This window comes from Bubalus bubalis, chromosome 5 (assembly GCF_019923935.1).
Source record: "Bubalus bubalis isolate 160015118507 breed Murrah chromosome 5, NDDB_SH_1, whole genome shotgun sequence".
NCBI classification, from domain to species: Eukaryota; Metazoa; Chordata; class Mammalia; order Artiodactyla; family Bovidae; genus Bubalus; species Bubalus bubalis.
The window spans coordinates 128,822,043-128,839,185 of record NC_059161.1 but is presented as its reverse complement, the minus strand read 5'-3'; the positions used below and the strand labels follow the sequence as shown (position 1 = coordinate 128,839,185).

At 58.0% G+C, this 17,143-nt stretch overlaps 1 protein-coding gene across 8 annotated transcripts in view; it reads right to left on the bottom strand.

The window, feature by feature from the left end:
* Positions 1-17,143, bottom strand: part of ANO1 (anoctamin 1) — a 188,311-nt gene that overhangs the window by 2,219 nt on the left and 168,949 nt on the right. For 6 of the 8 annotated variants that reach the window (XM_044943801.2, XM_044943800.2, XM_044943802.2 and 3 more), the window contains 4 exons: positions 15,151-15,303; positions 8,283-8,335; positions 6,193-6,377; positions 1,486-1,591 (listed from right to left, as the gene is read on the bottom strand). In XM_044943801.2, the coding sequence (XP_044799736.2) occupies positions 1,486-1,591; positions 6,193-6,377; positions 8,283-8,335; positions 15,151-15,303 (497 nt within the window). The other 2 variants (XM_044943806.2, XM_044943807.2) reach the window with 2 other exon arrangements.

Below are 17,143 nucleotides of genomic sequence, written 5' to 3'. Positions count from 1 at the left end.
CCGTCCTCAATGCATGCTTAGTCACTCAGTTGTGTCCAAGTCTGCAACCCCATGGACTTTAGCCCACCAGGCTCCCCTGTCCATGGGATTCTCCAGAATACTGGAGCGGGTTGCCATTTCCTTCTCCAGGGAATCTTCCTGACCCAGGGATTGAAACCAGGTCTCCAGCATTGTGAGTGGATTCTTTGCCATCTGAGCTACCAGGGAAGCCCAAGAATAGCCCATCCCTTCTCCAGGGGAACTTCCCGACCCAGGAATTGAACCAGGGTCTCCTGCATTGCAGGCAGATTCTTTACCAGCTGAGCTACCAGGGAATTAAATACAAGTACTAAGGCTTCAAGGGAAAGTAGTTAAAATGCAAAGAACACAAAACAAATGGAGCTTAAGCCATCTCTGAGGACTCCGCAGGCCCTTCTGCCCTTTGCCCTGAATCCATGCCAGCCGCCTCTCTGCTTACATTTCTGGTCTGTAGAATGCAGACGAGTTGGCTTTCATAGACTGATGGAAATCTCTAGTTTTCAAACTTCCATCTGACCAGCACTTGTGAGCACGTGTGACTGAGTCAGTCTACTGGTCATAGAGGGTGCCGGTCCCCCCCTACCCCCCGATCCCCCCTCATCTTTCTTGGTTGACGTTCCCAGCCGTCAGCTGTGGCCGCTGACACTCAAAGCTGCCTGTCTGCAGGGAACTGCCCCCTTCTGTCTCCCTGGTCCTGGCCTGAAGCCAATGAAGGGCCACGTGGGCAGACCAGAGGCACTCTCCTGCATCAAGGTGGGCCCGCTTGTGTGGCAGGATTCACGCTCTGGCCCAGGCCCCCTTCCTGCTGAGCAGCACCCACCCTACCCCCGCTGCTCCGCAACAAGGGCTTCCCTCAATAACCCGTTTGCACCAGAATCCTCATCTCAGGCTCAGCTTCTGGGGAACTGGGCCCCAGATACTAGTCTGACTGCAGTGGGTTGTGGAAGGCTGGTGGTCGAGGCAGGGGGCCTCAGGGGCTGGGGGTCCTGGCGGGGGCCACAATGTGTAGAGGGCAGGGCTGGGGCTTGACCCCAATTCCTGGGACCCCAGGGCTAGGGGGACACCCCGGAGGCAACCTCAGCACGACCGCCCCAGCTGGGGTCTCAGTGCTGTGTGCCGGCTGGCTCCCTGGTCTGGATCCTTGGCCTCAGGGTTAGCTCCCCTCCCGGGAGACTGGGCCTGGCAGGGCCGGGTCCCCTGCCTGCTGGAGGTGGGGGCTGGTGTCAGCCAGGACCCTGCCAGCCCTGACCACCTCCCATCCCCGCCTTCCTTTAACTCAGGAGGGTCTGGGACCTCTCCTTGGCCAGGGCCTGGGGTCACCAGCACCTCACACCCCGGGGTGACCAGGGTGAGTCCCCCAGCCTCCAAACCCCTGACCCTGGCCAGTTCCTGCCCTCCTGACCCTTTTCTGAGCATCCTTGGCGCCTCAGCCCCCAGCCCTTCCAGAAGTCGAGCAGGCCCTCGCACCTGGAAGACGATGACGAAGGCCAGCCGGGCAGCCAGGACGGCCCAGAAGTCCTTGGAGATGTCGTACTTGTGTTCCGACCATGGCGGCTCCCGGTAGTCTTTGTACCTGCAAAAGCGAGGCGGGCCTTCAGGAGGAGCTGGGGTCCAGCCCGCCGCAGGGCTCGCGTCAGGAGAGCCTGGGCCACCTGCAGGACAGACCCCAGCCCCGCCGGCTCACACAGTGTGGGGGGTTCTCCCCACACCAGAAGGGATCCCGGCGCCCACGTGGGCTGGGCAGGCCTGCAAGGGTGTCCCCATAAGCCCAGCTGGGGGCCCACAGCAGGGGGCTCTGGGACTATATTGCCCGGGGATCCCAAACTCTGAAGGTAGTGCAGCCCTGGTAACAAAAAGAACCCCCACCCTGGAGACTCCAGTGGGTCACACACAGGAAGTGGGGCCTCAACCCAGCCCACCCGCCCCCTGCGTTCACAGAATTCCAGGCCACGTGCTGTGAGATCCGGTGTGAAAACAGCTTTTCCAGGCTTTCCCCTCTCTGTGGGGGAACTATTGGAAAAAAATGAAACGTTCTTGCAAAGTAGCCCATGTATGAGGTTAAACACATGGTTGGTGTGGTCAGGTCCATCCTGTGCCCTGCCACCCTGCCAGCCCCAGTGCCCGAAGGCCCCTCCCCCAAGTGTTACGTCCTTATCTCCCTGTGATAAATATCCACCCATCCCTCTTCTTATGGCTTCTGGACGTGGCTCTTGACGCCCTGCTGGGAGACAGCGCTCACTCCCAGGGCCCCCAGGGCCCACTTCTGCCCCTTGTACAGCAGGAGCGTGGGGGCCTCCACGGCTCTAGTTCTGCCTTTTTGTCAGAGGTCCAGAGATGCCCAAGGTGGGGGCAGAGGAAGGAGGGGAACCCGGGGTTCTGTCCCCACCTAGGTCCCAAATTTGGGGTGCCCGGTTTTAACAGGACCAACCCTCTCTGTGTGGGAAGAGCTTCCCCAAAGCCATCTGAGAAAGCCTCGCTTTCTTTCCGAGAAAGGGCGTTTTCCAGGTACAGGGCTGCAGGTGCACTCTGCCGGTCACTGGAAAGCTGGGGCCCCTTTGGGGGCCCAGGAGAGGAGGCCCCTGGCTCTGGGGGTGTGGGCCTGGTACAGACCCAGACTGGGCTCCCGCCTCGCTGTGTGTCCCTGTGGCATCGCTTGACCTCTCTGGGCCTCAGCCTGGCATTCCCTCACTTAGTCACGTCACAAGAATTTAGTGAGCAGTGCTGCATACCAGGCCCCATTCCAGGGGTTAGGGCTGGTGGGTGCACAGAGCTGTGTGTCTTCTGAGGCAACAGGACAGAAGTCTCAGAGAGCCTGCGCAGCACTAAGCTGCCAGTCCCAGAGACAGGATCGGGCGGGGAAGGCACTCTGGTGCCAGCTGCTGAGCTGTGCAGAAGTTGTACAACCTGATCTCCTATGGGAACAAGCGGCCACTGCTCTCCCACCGCCAGCAGCCACACACACCTGCTCCTCCCTCTTCCTTCTGTGCTCAGGGCCAGCCACACTAGGATGCTGGGAAATGTGTTTGTGCTACCTGGCGAACTCCTACACATACCTCAAAGCCCACTTACAGACGTGTCCAGGTGCCAAGCCCCACCACCCACACTGACCTCTGTGAGAGATGGTCTTGCTGTTTTCCTGGCTCAGCTCTTGCACTCAGCCTGCAAGCTCCCCTGCAAGCACTGGGGACAAGAATGCCCTCTCTGGAGCTGGCTGTGAGTGCTCAGTGAGACCACGCTTGTTTCAGTGTAGTGATAGGTGGTGGCCGTGATCACAGCTCTCAGCTGCTTTTTTACACCCACAGCCGCGGGCTGGGCTAGTACTGCTCCACCTGCAGCCGACTGCCCTGGGAGGCGGCTTGAGCGGGAGCGGCTAGCAGCGTGGCGCTCACAGCACTCACAGGGCTTAATCGTGGCCAACGGACAGGTGGGCCTGACTAAAGCCAGAGTCCCAGGGAGCAGAGAGGGCTGGCCATGACCTGCCAGCTCTGTGGGGGAAAGGTAGCAAGGGTCTCACTTAAAAAGGGGGTGTTCGGGTGGTCCAGGAGCTAAGAGTCTATGCTTCCAGTGCACAGGGCCTAGATTCGATCCTTGGTCAGGGAACTAGACCTCACATGCTGCAACTAAGAGCCGGAGCGCGGCAGGGAAGACTGAAGATCCCACGACCCGGCATGGTCAAAACCCAAAAACAACCCCCACAAAACCCCCGGGGTCTTTGGCCTGTTTTCTCAGCCCTCCTGCTGCCCACCCCGCTGCGTGGCCAGGATTCCTGACCAATGCTCGGATAGGGGGCTACTTCGGAGACCTGGGTGCCTGGGGCTCCATTCTTGAGAACCAACGCTCACCCTGTAAACACCAACACTGACCTTTTGAGGGGATTTATAATAAAACGACCACCTATCTCCCTGCCTTCTTTGTTCGAAATCATTCTTCTCTGAAATTCATTTTGAGTTAAATAGGTCAGACTGAGCGTGTTCTTGGTGTGGGGCGTTCAAACAAAGCAAGAGAGGCAAGCAGGGGGCCCAGACCGGAAGCTTGGGGGTCTCTGGATCCCAGGCCTGCTGATGAAGGGGAGGAAGGGACCCCCAGCTCTCCAGGCCGACCCTGCCCACGGCGGCCACGCGGGAGTTGGAGCAGTTCACCCGGCCTCTTCTTGATGTATTTGCTCACATCTGTGTGCCCTGAAACATGCGGTGGGTGGGCCTCTGAACAGCCCTTAGCGTGTCGTGTTGTGTATTTGCGTGTCGTCTGCCTTCTCTCAGTGGCATGCCTGGCTCCAGCTTGTTCATTTTCACCGCTGTACGGGTCTCAGAGTAAGTGCAGTGCCTGCCCTGACTCGCAACACACAGCACGTCTTGTAATTTAATCCCTGGGGGCTCACCAGGACACAGGTGCTGTTCAAAGTCATCAGCTGCACCTACACAGGGTGGGCCTGCCTGTCGGTTCCCGTGACCCCAGGTGTGCTGTTTTCCATTTCTCGGACCTGTTTTTTTTTGCTGTTGGTTGTTTTGTTTTTGTGTTTTGTTTTTCTTCTGCAGCCACGAGCTACTGCTCATTGCTGTCGGTACCCTGGAGCCTGGCAGCCTCCTCCACAGCCTGCTGCCAGGTCAAGGGTATGAAGACAGACAGGTGGGCTTAACAGAGCTAGGTGCACAGTAAGAGTAAACAGGCTTGGAGTAAACACCGCCCTGCACAGAAAGGGCCGGGCCTCGCCCCTCCGGCTTTGCAACATGTGTCTTGGTCCCTGAGGTCTTCCTGTTCTGAGTCTCAGGAGGTTTAGCCCGTCAGAGGATACTAAGTGAGCTGCGGCCACACTGCCTCCGCTCTGCCCTCAGCCTCATCTCGGCCCGGGGCCCATCACACCACAGTCCTGTTTCCTGAGCCGGGATATGGGGCCCCGGCCCGCTCCCTCGGTCTCACCGTCCACCACACTGGGACTTTACGCTCTGCGCTCCAGAGCCCACCCGTGCCCACCACCCTGCTTTCACCCACATGCCCTCTCCCTGGAACGCCCCCCAAGCCCCCACCCTTCCCCTAGGCGTCCAGCTACTATTACGCCTTTAACTGGATCTGTTTACGCTTCTGCTGCCCCCTGTACAAGGTCCCTAGACAGCAGGGTTCATGTTGCCCGTTCCCGAGTCCCCAGGCCCGAGCCCCCAGCCCCTAACCCTGCCAGGCTGGCCCATGGAAGATGCACAGTGAATGGCCAGGCCTGGCTGTGCCCCTTGCCCCCACCACCCATACCCCACCCCTGCCCCCGTCTCTCCTGGGGCACCCCTCGCCCCCACCACTCACACCCCACCCCTGCCCCCGTCTCTCCTGGGGCTCTCCCTGCCTGCTCTGAATGACCGTCTCAGTTATCTGCTGCTTTTGCCCACCCAGCATCTATGACCCCTTGTTTGAAAACCCCAGTTTTCCTTGAGATGGTCCCCAAATCTATGGCCACAACCCCACACCCTGGCATATAACCCAGACCTAGCCAAAGAGAGACCCCACACTCTGGCAACAGTGATTGGTTCAAGGAGGGGCCTGTGACCGAACGCAGGTCCGTGAGACTCAATCCTAGGACTTATGCTGACTTGTGGGAAAGAAATATTCTTCCCACCAGGACTTTTGAGTAGAGAGGACTGCTGGGGGATTCCCTTCTGCCTGCCGGAAGATGACGCCAACGTGCAGGAGGCATGTTGAGAGGCAGTGTCAGAATGGGGCTGGATGACAAATGGCAGCCCCCGGATCCAGCCGTGCCTGAAGCTATCCTGGACTTCTTAGTTAAAGGACATGATAAATCACCTCCTATCTCCATCCAACGGTGAAGGACAGGGAAGCTGCAGTCCATGGGGTTGCAAAGAGTCACACACGACTGAGCGACAAGCAACAACAACAACCTCCAACCCAGGAATCTTTTTTTCTTTCTCTGAAGCAAGATTGAGCTGTTCTGTGATTTGCGCGAAAAGAATTGGGCAAAAGAATTGGGTTTTTTCCAGAAGCCCACCAAATGGGGCTCTTTAAAGAGAGTTGTTGGGGATTTCCCTGGAAGGCCGGCAGCTCAGGCTCTGAGCTCCCCATGCCGGGGGCCCGGGTTTTATCCCTGATCAGGGACTAGGTCTCACATGGTGCAACTAAAACCTGCTGCAGTCAAATAAATGTTAAAAAAAACAGAGAGCTGCTGGGCGGTACCTGCAGATCTGCACCTCGTAGCCCAGGTCCAGGGGGTCGTTGGGGGCCGTGCCATTCTGGAAGTCGCTGACGTTGAAGGAAGAGAGGGTGTGGTTGACGAAGCCGTGCATGGTCCCGTTCTCACTGTACATGTAGAGGTACACCAGGCGAGGGATGAAGTCGGACGTGAAGGAGATCACAAACGCCTGGCCGGGGAACGGAACGGTCAGCGCGGCCCCCAGTGGGGACGGGGCCCTGCCCCACCTGAGCCTGGGCAGCGCTGGCCCTGGGCCTGGCCAGTGACCCACGTTGGCAAACGTGACCCCATGGCCCCAGCTCGCCAAGTGAACGAATGAAGGGTTAGGGGCACCCCATCAGCCCCTCCAGCTTTCCGAGGAGAGCGCTGGGGATGGGAACAGGGCGCCCCCGAACAAGGAGGCTGGGGGACGATGCTGGCTGCCTCTTGTTGGCTGGGTGGCCCCAGGCAAGTGGCCTGACCTCTCTGTGCCTACTTTTCCTCATGTCAGACAGGGCTAACTGCACCCACGGTAGGTGCCTCTCCTTCCTGGCTTGTTTGAAAGGGAATGAGGCAGGGAGGGAAAGTGCCTCGTATTCTGTAAAGTCTAGATCCAGCTCCCCCGCGCTGGAGCAGTCCCCGAGGCAGAGTGGTGCGATGCCGGCGTCAGAGCAGGGACCCGAAGGCCTGGGGTAAAGACCAGCTCTGCCTCATGCTGGCTGTGTGACCCTGGGCAAGCCACCTGACCTCTCTGTACCTCAGCTGCATCATCTGCAAGATGGGGCACTGCCCCTGCCTCCAGGGGCCACGTGCGCGCTTGTGGGCCGTCTGTGGGAGGGCTCAGCAGTGTCTGGAACGTTCAAGCCGCGGGTGCTGCTGCTGGTTGCTCTCACGACACGCCCGCTGGTCCCCGCTGCTCTGTTCACAGCGCCCCCATGCTTACGCTGCACACAGAGGGGCTGTGCCTCGCTGTTCCCAGCACCTCCTCATTAAAACGTGGCCCCCGGCTCAGCCTGGATGGGTGGACGAGCTCTGCCCACAGCCTCCCTTTACGGATGGGTTTCAAAGCCTTAAGCCGGCAGGAGTGGGTGGCTGATGGGGGCGGCCTGCCCCCAGGGACAGCAGGTCCCAGGGCTCTGAGGGTCCCTGTCTGGGCTGAGCATCACTTCTCGTGCTATGGGGACCGAGTCAGCCCCACGACTGTGACCATCTGCTCTGGGGGGCTGTCTGCCTGGCCCCCCTGCCCCCACCAAGATGAAGGCGGCAGCTTCTGGGGGGCTCAGGCTCGGCCAGTGGGTGGAGGGGTGAGGGCCACAGGACTGCAGACATTCCTGAGGTGCTCGTACTTGGGGTTCATGTGTCATGAAGGTGTGGGCCAGATGCGCGGGGGGACGGTCATGCGGGTGCCCTTCCCAGCAGGCTCGCGTGTGTGTGCGTCTGTGTGTATGTATGTGTGTCTCTCTGTGTGTGTTTCTATGTGTGTGTCTGTGTATGTATATGCGTGTCTGTGTATATGTATGTCTGTGTATGTGTGTGTGTATGTATGTGTGTGTCTCTCTGTGTGTATGTGTGTGTGTGTCTCTGTGTGTGTATGTATGTGTGTGTCTCTGTGTGTATGTATGTGTGTGTCTCTGTGTATGTATGTATGTGTGTGTATGTGTGTGTGTGTATGTATTTGGCTAGCAGGTTCCCCTTCTCTCCATGTTTCATTTCCCAAACCTTCTTTAAAGAGCAGGTGTGAGCTTCACATAAAGGAGAAAAGATAAACTGTTTTAAAGAGCAGAAGAGTTGCTGACGTGGAATCTCTTTCTCTGGGTCTCCCTTCCGCCCTGTCTGCCTCTATCTCCTTCTTTCAGGACTCTGCGGAGAAAGGGGACTTAGGGGCCTAGGTGGGCGCAGTGGAGGGTGTTGCCTGGGTTGTGGGGAGCGGCTGAGGAGCTGTGTCATTCCCGCCCTGAACTCGCCCCACTCCTCAGTAGAACCAGGAGGTGCTCTCTCAGCAGGGCTGCCTGAGGCTGCAGGCAGAGACCAGCTTCCCGAAGGGCCCCCCCATCTGTGCAGCAGCTCAGCCAGTTGTGGCCCCCAAGTCACTTACGTTGATGATGACGGCAAGCTTCCCGACGCCTCTGAGGATATTGTACCAGATTCCTGGGGGAGGGGCCGAGAAGTACAGGTTCAAGACCCTCTTTGCTGGGGCTCTTAGTAACTCGAGCAAGCCTGCGGCAGGCTGGCCCTCTCAGGGGCCGGTCTGGCCCTCTTGTGGGACAGGTCAGACCCGTGGTAACTGGGAGTCATTTGGCGAGGGCCCGGGGCAACCTGGTGAACCACAGAGCCCACAGCTTGTACTGGCTCAGCGGCTGTTTGTAAGCCAACTAGATTCTCAGAGAGATGCTTAGAAACACCTGGTTCCCGGTTCTGAACAATCTGCTGTGAAGCTGTGTAAACTACTGACTAGTTTTTCTAGAGAGACAAAGATTCAATTTAGATGTAGCTTCCCCCTCCCTGAAGAGTCCATGCAGCAGTAATTAGAGACAGAATCCACAAAATTTGGTGTCCAGGAACTTTTACATAGCTCTAGTGCTAGGAGTCGGAGAAGGCAACGGCACCCACTCCAGCGCTCTTGCCTGGAAAATCCCATGGACGGGGGAGCCCGGTGGGCTGCAGTCCATGGGGTTGTGAAGAGTCGGACACGACTGAGCGACCTCACTTTCACTTTTCACTTTCATGCATTGGAGAAGGAAATGGCAACCCACTCCAGTGTTCTTGCCTGGAGAATCCCAGGGACGGGGGAGCCTGGTGGGCTGCTGTCTATGGGGTTGCACACAGTCGGACACGACTGAAGCGACTTAGCAGCAGCAGCAGCAGCAGCAATGCTAGGAGTGCCTGCTCTTTGGAAGGAAAGCGATGGCAAACCTAGGCAGCATATTAAAGAGCAGAGACACTACTCTCCCAACAAAGGTCCATCCAGTCAAAGCTATGCTATTTCCAGCAGTCATGTATGGTTGTGAGAGTTGGACCATAAAGAAGGCTGAGTGCTAAAGAATTGATGCTTTTGAACTATGGTGTTGGAGAAGACTCTTAAGAGTCCCTTGGACTCCAAGGAGATCCAACCAGTCAATCTTAAAGGAAGTCAGTCCTGAATATTCATTGGAAGGACTGATGCTGAAGGTGAAGGTGAATTTCCAATACTTTGGCCACCTGACGAGAAGAGCCGACTCACTAGAAAAGAGCTTGATGTTGGGAAAGATTGAAGGCAAAAGGAGAAGGGGATGACAGAGGATGAGACGGTTAGATAGCATCACTGACTCAATGGACATGAGACTGAGCAAACTCGGGGAGATGGTGAAGGACAGGGAGGCCTGGCATGCTGCAGTCCATAGGGTTGCGGAATCGGAGACGACTGAGTGACTGAGCAACAGTGCTAGAAAACCATAGTTAGGGACAGGCCAGACGGCGAGCCAGGGCCAGGAGCCAAGCCACGGCCTCCGAGCCGGTGCAGCCAGGAGCACATCTTGGGTAACATGAGTGGGCAGCGGTGAGGTACAAACCACGCCCGTCTGGACCCCCGTTGGTCCATCAGCAGGAGACGTGGGGCTGTGCCCAGTCACAGGGGAATGGGATGACCACACAGCACTTGGAGCATCGCCAGCTGCCCCGCTGGCCTCACTCCCAGCAGAGACGAGAATCAGGAGGCCCAGGAAGGAAGCCTGAGGGCCCAGAGTCAGCCCCGCTCTTTAGGGCCCCAAGGCTATGGCTCCTGGAAAGGAGCCCAACATCCCTGACCACCCCCGTCCCCACCCTGACTGTGTCTTATCAGGCCAGGAACACATTATCGCAGACTTGGGGCTGAAACTCTGTCCCACTCACCCTCTCCCCCTGCCTGGAGCCAGACAGATCTGAGATGGTGACAACAGAAAGGGCTGGTGGGGACAGTGGCAGGTCGGGGGGTCTCCACCCAGGGCCCATAAGGCTGTGCATGGGTGTTCCTGCCCTCGCAGTAAGCGCCTGTTTGCGGGGTGCATGCTGATGGTCAGCAGAGACAGCAGGAGTTCAGGCCCATGTGCCCCAGAATCGGGAAACCACCGGCTCAGACCCAGCCCCTGAGGGCAGGTGTGAGGCGGCTTCCCAGCCCTGGCCGGGGACCACTCCACAAGGGCAAGCACTTCCAGTGCCCCATATATGGACCTTGTTGGCAAAGTGATGTCTCTGCTTTTTAATATGCTGTCTAGGTTTGTCTGGGAGAGTTTCCAAACTTTTCCAGAGCTTGCTCAAACTCACATCCATTGGGCCGGTGATGCCACCCAAACATCTCATCCTCTCTTTCCCCCTTCTCCTCTTGCCCTCAATCTTTCCCAGCATCAGGGTCTTTTCCCAACGGGTCGGCTCCTCACATCAGGTGGCCAAAGTATTGGAGCTTTGGCTTCAGCACTGGTGAGTGTTTGCTGAGTGACTATATGAGTGTAGAAGGTCCCTCCAACCAGCCTCTTCGTGCCCAAGCAGAGGTTGCCACATCCAGGTGCGCAGGAGTTTCACCAATCTTGCCTGCTACTTAAAAAATGCTGTTGCTGTGATTTACTCCTTTAGTCATGTCCGACTTTTTGTGACCCCATGGACTGTAGCCCACCAGGCTCCTCTGTCCATGGGATTCTCCAGGCAAGAACACTGAAGTGGGTTGTCATTTCCTTCTCCAGGGGATCTTCCCGACTCAGGGATAGAAGCTATGTCTCCTGCATTGGCAGGTGGGTTCTTTACCACTGAGCCAGCAGGGAAGCCCCACAATGTCAATGGGTGTATACAAATTGGGATGATGTGGTTTTTTTTAAATTTAGACTAGCTGCTTCTGCAAGAGCCTCAGTTCCCAGCTGGCATCTCTGTGACAACATCTGGCGGCGGCTGGCAGTGGCGTCCCCTTCAGGCCACACCATGCCTTGCAGCTCTCTCTGTACCAAGGCAACGCCACTGATCACAAGTGGCTTCAAGAATCACATTTATCCAAACTCAGACCCTATTAAAGCCTGGAGAAGAAAACCCTCCCAGGGCGGGCTGTTCCAAGGGGGCCAGGACCAGGCACTCCTGTCCACTCATTCATGGGGTCCCGCACAACCTGAGCTTGAGAACTCCGAGTGGGGTGTTGGGGTGCTGGCCAGTCTGGCAAGTTGAGGTCTCCGGGCAGGGGGCTCCCTTGGGAGGTGGCTCCTGAGCCCAGCAGGAGGAAATGAGTCTGTCAGTGAGCTGAGAGAGGTGACAGCAGGCAATGGGGATGGTGCGGGGGAGATGGCTGGGCCAGAGCGCTCCACAGCAGGGGACTGAGGCTGTCCAACACGTCCTGCGGTGTCTCTATGCCCAGGCCGATGGTTCTCTGTGTGACCCCACCCCAGAACCCTGGGCTCCGGGACGCCGGTCCCAGCCCATGGGATCGGTGTCTGCTGGAGTCTTGACCCGCTAGATTATTTGAACACATGCCGCATGGTAAGAATCACTGTCCTGATGACCTCTAGGAAAGTACAAGGGGCTGAAGCCGCCTGGGACGAATCTCAGCCTCCTTATGACATCTCTCAGGGCTCCTCCTCATTTCACCTGTCTCCTTCTTCAATGCCGAGCCTGGTTCCGAAGAACAGTCTAGGGAGGTATTTGGATGTGCTTGCCGACTCGCAGGTCCCAGGAGCTGAATGCAGGAAGGGTTTCTCACCCGGGAGGCTCTGAAGAGCGAGCCCGAGAGGAGGAAGATGCTGGCCCTGGGTGAAAGGTCAGGCCTAGGAGGCTGGAGCCGGCGCCCACGTGCACATGGGGCTGGGTTCCCTCAGCGACCCTCCACGCCTCCCCCTCCGAGGCCGAGCAGAGCAGTGACGGCATTGGTGCTTCCCCCACACGCTCCTGGCGCTCTGGGTGCGGGTCACGGGGGCTGCGGGGGCCCCTGTCCCTTCAGGGCCCCGCACGGATCACAGGAGGAACACAAAAGCCTCTTCAAGGAAAGGTTACGGTGGAGGAGCCCATAAACAAACCCAGATTATGCTTCGACCAACGGGGCAGGAACCAGGAAGTCAGCAGCTGATCCGTAAGCAGAGTCGCGGAGCCGTGAGCAGAGACCCCGAGGACGTGCTCCAAGCCCTGCTGGTGCTGGAACGACACCAGGGCCAGGGAGGGCTGGGGGGAGCGTCCTGGGACTCGCTTCCATCCCAGGGGGCGGCAGGGTTTAGGGTGCTGCAGTGGGGCGTGGTCGCGGCTCCGATAGGCACAGGATGCCAAAGCAAACAGTGGCCGCTGTGGGCTCGCCTGGGGCCTCTGGCCCGAGAATCAGGCCTTTGTAAGGAGCACAGGGCAGGAGTGGCGCGCTCTTTCACGGCCACTGGGTGCGGGCTCGGAATTCCCAAGGACCGAGCAGGGAGCACCTGGCAGGCTGCCGCATCCGCCCCGTGCCGTCGCGGAAGTGTGCCGGGAGGGGCCGAGGGCTTCAGCTAATCTGGTTCCAGCTCGGCTCTGCTCAGCACTTGGCCTCAGTCTCCCCATCTGGAAAGTGGGACCGAGGATTCACCCTAGCGTCCTCACCAGGCTCCTGGGGGGCACAACAGCAAAAAGCCCCAGAGAAAGTCCAGCATCAGATGTGGCTTCCTGCCCGTCCTCAGAGCAGGGCGCAGAGCACTGCAGAGAGCCCTGACTTCACGGCACCTCGATCTTGAGGTCGTTGTTCAGTCGCTCCGTTGCGTCCAAATCTTTTCGACCCCATGGACTGCAGCCCATCTCCTGGGGTTTGCTCAAACTCATGCCCATTGAGTTGGTGATGCCATCCAACCATCTCATCCTCTGTCGTCGGGGGATCTGCGGATCTGGCCGGTGGCCCAGAGTGGTGCCTGGCCTGTGCCTGGACGGCCCAGGAGGGAAAAACCCTCAAATGAGGAGATGTCACATGAGAAACTTCAGCTTTCAGTGAGAATTCTGCACATTGCCTCACAGCCCACAGAGATGAGAACATCGACTCCGGCCCTGCATGGAAGTGTGAGCTGGGCTCCGAGCCAGCACAGCGGCGAGCGCGCTGCTCTGGACAGCTCTTACCCAGCCCCGCGGCCCTTAGAGTCGAGGTGTGCGGGGCAGAGGCTCACTCCACAGCCACAGGCGAGGCAGCATCAGGGACCCTGGGAGCCAGAGAATTCACATCCTTTCACATCTTTCAAAACCACAAAGTCTGGTGGAAAAGGCATCTCTTTGCTGAGTCTTTACAGGTTGTCTGGGTCGCCCGGACAGGAAGGAGACTCAAGTGTCAAAATGCAGGGTGACGACCTCTGTACGGTAGCTGAGCTCAGACATCCCTCCTGGTGGAAGAGCAAGTGTTCCTGGACCCTCTTAAGCTTGGGCCGGGCAGGTCACATCATGGATCCCAAGGCACAAACATGGTCCAGGTGAAATCACCAATATCTGAGCGTGTTTGGATTGTGAAAATGGCAATTTCTTCTGGTACAACCTGAAAAGGTGCACTGTGTAAAGCGTCTCAGGGACTGATGGTGGAGAATTGGTGGGCCTGGCACCATCAGTCGGTAGGGGCCACTCCAAGGATGGAGCACTGGCCAAGGAGTCCCTGGTGTGGGATGCGATGACCTAATGCCAAGGGCAGGAGAAGCTTTTGGAAGGAGTGATGACGGCCTTGCATGTTTGCAGGATTGTTTGGGCTAGGCAGTAAAGAGTCTGCCTGCCATGCAGGGGACCTGAGTTCAATCCCTGGGGTTGGAAGATCTCCTGGAGAAGGGAATGGCAACCCACTCCAGTATTCTTGCCTGGAGAATTCCATGAACAGAGTAGCCTGGCGGGCTTCAGTCCACACGGTTGCAAAAAGTTGGACACAACTGAGCAACTAACATAAAGGTCCAGCCCAAAGATCTGTCTCTCTGGTGCGCAGTCTTTAATTTGGTGGAATGACAGATAACAGCCCTAACACACAATTCAATCTTGTTTGTTTGGGAACCAGCACAGAACTGGCACAGGTGCTGTTCTAACTAAAATTGTATTCAATAGGAAATAAAAAGAATACATTTTGTAATTTTCCATCTCATTTCAAGATAAAGTTCCAATAAAGACTTTTCTGTTTTCACCCTGAAAATTGAATCCTGGTTTAAGGTGATTCTGTTTAAGATAAGATGGGCCTTGTCCTTGCTGACGAGGGCTGGCTCTGGCCGAGGCGTGCGTGGGTCTCTGAGCCCCGCCCACTAGATCCCCCCACTCCTGGACAGATGGGCACCCACATCTGCTTACATGCCTTTGGTGACAGGGAGCTCACCACTGCACAAGGAAGCTGGCTCCATTTTTGAGGTCTCTGACTATTTGAAAGTTATGCCCGATGTTCGGTGTACAGTCCCACAGCCCCCAGTGCCTTAGTGACTTGGGGTTAAAAGGCCCAGGCTGCTCTTGACCCTGACCCACCAGGCAGGTTACACGATGCTCTTCTTTCATTGGTAGAAGGGGGGCTCCCTCCTTTATCTTTCCAGTGAATGTTAAATGCCTACGTGATGCACTGTGTAGGAAGACACTTGCTGGGCAGCTAACACCGTCTCCCCAGTGGTCTGGCTCTGTGCTCTGGGCCCACACGGACGTTCGGGGTGGGGCAGGGGTGCTGGGGACCAACAGAGAAAATGCATCTCATGGACCTTCTGGAGCAGTAGGCTGGGGAGGCCCCTAGTCATCCAAGACCCGAGCTCTTCCCTAACGTTCTCTGTGGCCTGCACATCTCAGGAGTTGGGAGGTCGGGGTTCCCTAACATTTTCTGTGGCCTGCGCATCTCAGGAGTTGGGGGGTCGGGTGGGGTGCAGAGGGGCTGGAGTCCTGCATCTCCCCACCCCTGCCTCGTGTCTGAGTCTCCTTCCAGGGCAGGTGCAGTGAGGAGTCGGGGCCCCACTTGGCCAGCTCTGCCTCTGGCTTCCGGGGAGTGTGATCCTTTCCCCAAACCCAGTCTCCGCTCCCAGGGCCCAGGCACTCACCGATGTCCTTGGCTCTGACAGCCACCGGCCTCCGGAGCTCAGTGACGAACTTTTTGGCATCCAGGCGGATCTCAATGATGTTGTTCAGGAGCGCGAAGAGCGGGGCCAGCGGGAAGGATGCGACAAACAGGGTGACAAAGCCGAACTGGATGACTGCAGAGAGGGGTGGCGGTCAGCACGTGCGGCCCCTGGCCCAGGGCGGCGGGACCCTCGCCCTGGGCTGGATGGCACCCTGCCTCCCGTGTGTAAGAGGGGATCTCGGCACGGGCCCTGCGGCCCTGGGTGACCCCAGGCCAAGAGTCAGGTTCTGAACCTTCACATTGCGTCTCGAATAATGGGCGTGTACTCACTTATAGTCTGATCATGAAAAAATTTACTAGTGATGGAGAAAGGGTGCCTGTGAGCACAAAAGCCCAGACTCAGTCACTCTGTGTCTAGGCGGGGAAGGGGCCCGAATGCCTTCTAGGACCCGGGGGGCCCACCAGCATCAGTGTGCCTCCAACAGCCCTCAGCGTCCACTCCATCGGGCCTTGGGGAGCCAGTGGGGGCCCACCGTCCACTGTCCCGGACAATCTTGCTCCTCTGCCCTGTTCCCTCTATCTTTCTTGTCATCTTCATCATCAATTAGCTGACTCCAGGGCACCTTTGGCCTCAGAGGTTCTAGCCCACAGATGCCCAGCTCCCGGGGAGGTCAGGGAAAGGTTGCTGAATGGAAGCAAGTGGGGGAAGTGGGTTCAGGGATTGTACAGCCAGATGCTGTCCAAGGGCGCTCGGTGCCAGGTGGTAAACAAGGAAGCCAGCAGAATGTCACCCAGGCTGGCAGGCTGAGTATGGCCATTGTTAGCGGGCGGGCAGGTGGGGCTCTGTGTGAGCCTTCATCCTGGCACGGGGTCGCTGGCCCCTTGCGCCCCACAGGGGCTCTGTGGGGTGCTTCTGGGGGCAGTGGTCTTGTCTGAAGCCTCTGCAGATGGTGGAGGTGATGGAGGCCCCCTGGGGGCCCAGGGGCCGCTTAGCCCTAAGGCTGCAGGTTCTCTGACTCTGGAGTGACACTGCCTCATCTTAGACAGACAGGCTGGGGGAGAGCTGTGGAGGTGCGGGTGGGGTGGGGTTGGGGAGAGGGCCGGTCAGGCCCAGCAGGGACTTGACTTTCTTCCGCTCCATCCCAGCCGAGTCAGCCTGGAGGCGGAGACCAGTGGGCATGGGTGGGCTGCTCCCTGGTGGGCAAGGCGGGGGGGCCTGTTCCAGGAATTTCATTTCATCAAACCCCAGAGGACCCTGAACTCTCCAGCCACCAGGAAAATGGAAATCTGGGGAAATGAACGACCGTGGTCTCCCAGTTGGTCACAGGCTGCAGTTCTCGGTGTCCATCTCCCACGGGGCCAGCTGGCCAGCAGTGGAGACCCTCCTCCAAGACCCCAGGATGAGTGTCAGCAGGCAGGCAGGGGGCAGGCCTGGGTGGGTGGGAGGTGCCCGCAGGGCAGGGAGCTGCCTGCCTGCCTCTGGTTCAGCCCGGAGTCGATTCTGGGACAAAACGGAGGACTCCATGGGACCCCACATGGTCTCCTTGTTGAGAATCTCAGGGCTGTTTCTGCACTGTCATCTGAGAAGCTGGGAGTGACTCATTGCCCACGGGGCTAGTGCATGTACTACTAAACGGAACTGCTCCTGCGCTCCAAGGCCACCTGGCCCCAACCACCTCACCCTGCAGAGCAGTCCCTGGCTGGTTCGCCCAGGTGCCTGTTAAAATGCAGAGTCCTGGGTCCCACTCCAACAGACTGGGAATGGGCCCCGGGAACCCGCATTTAAGATAAGCTATCCATGGTGGTCAGGGGGCATGACACTTGGGAAACCCTCTACACGAGTCTCCATCTTCGCTTGTCGGTTCATTCAGTGAACACGCGCTGAACACCCACTGTATACCTGGACCTGCTCTAGGTGGAGGGGGCACAGCAGTGAAGAGTGAAAAAAAAACCCCAAAGGCCGGCTTTCACAG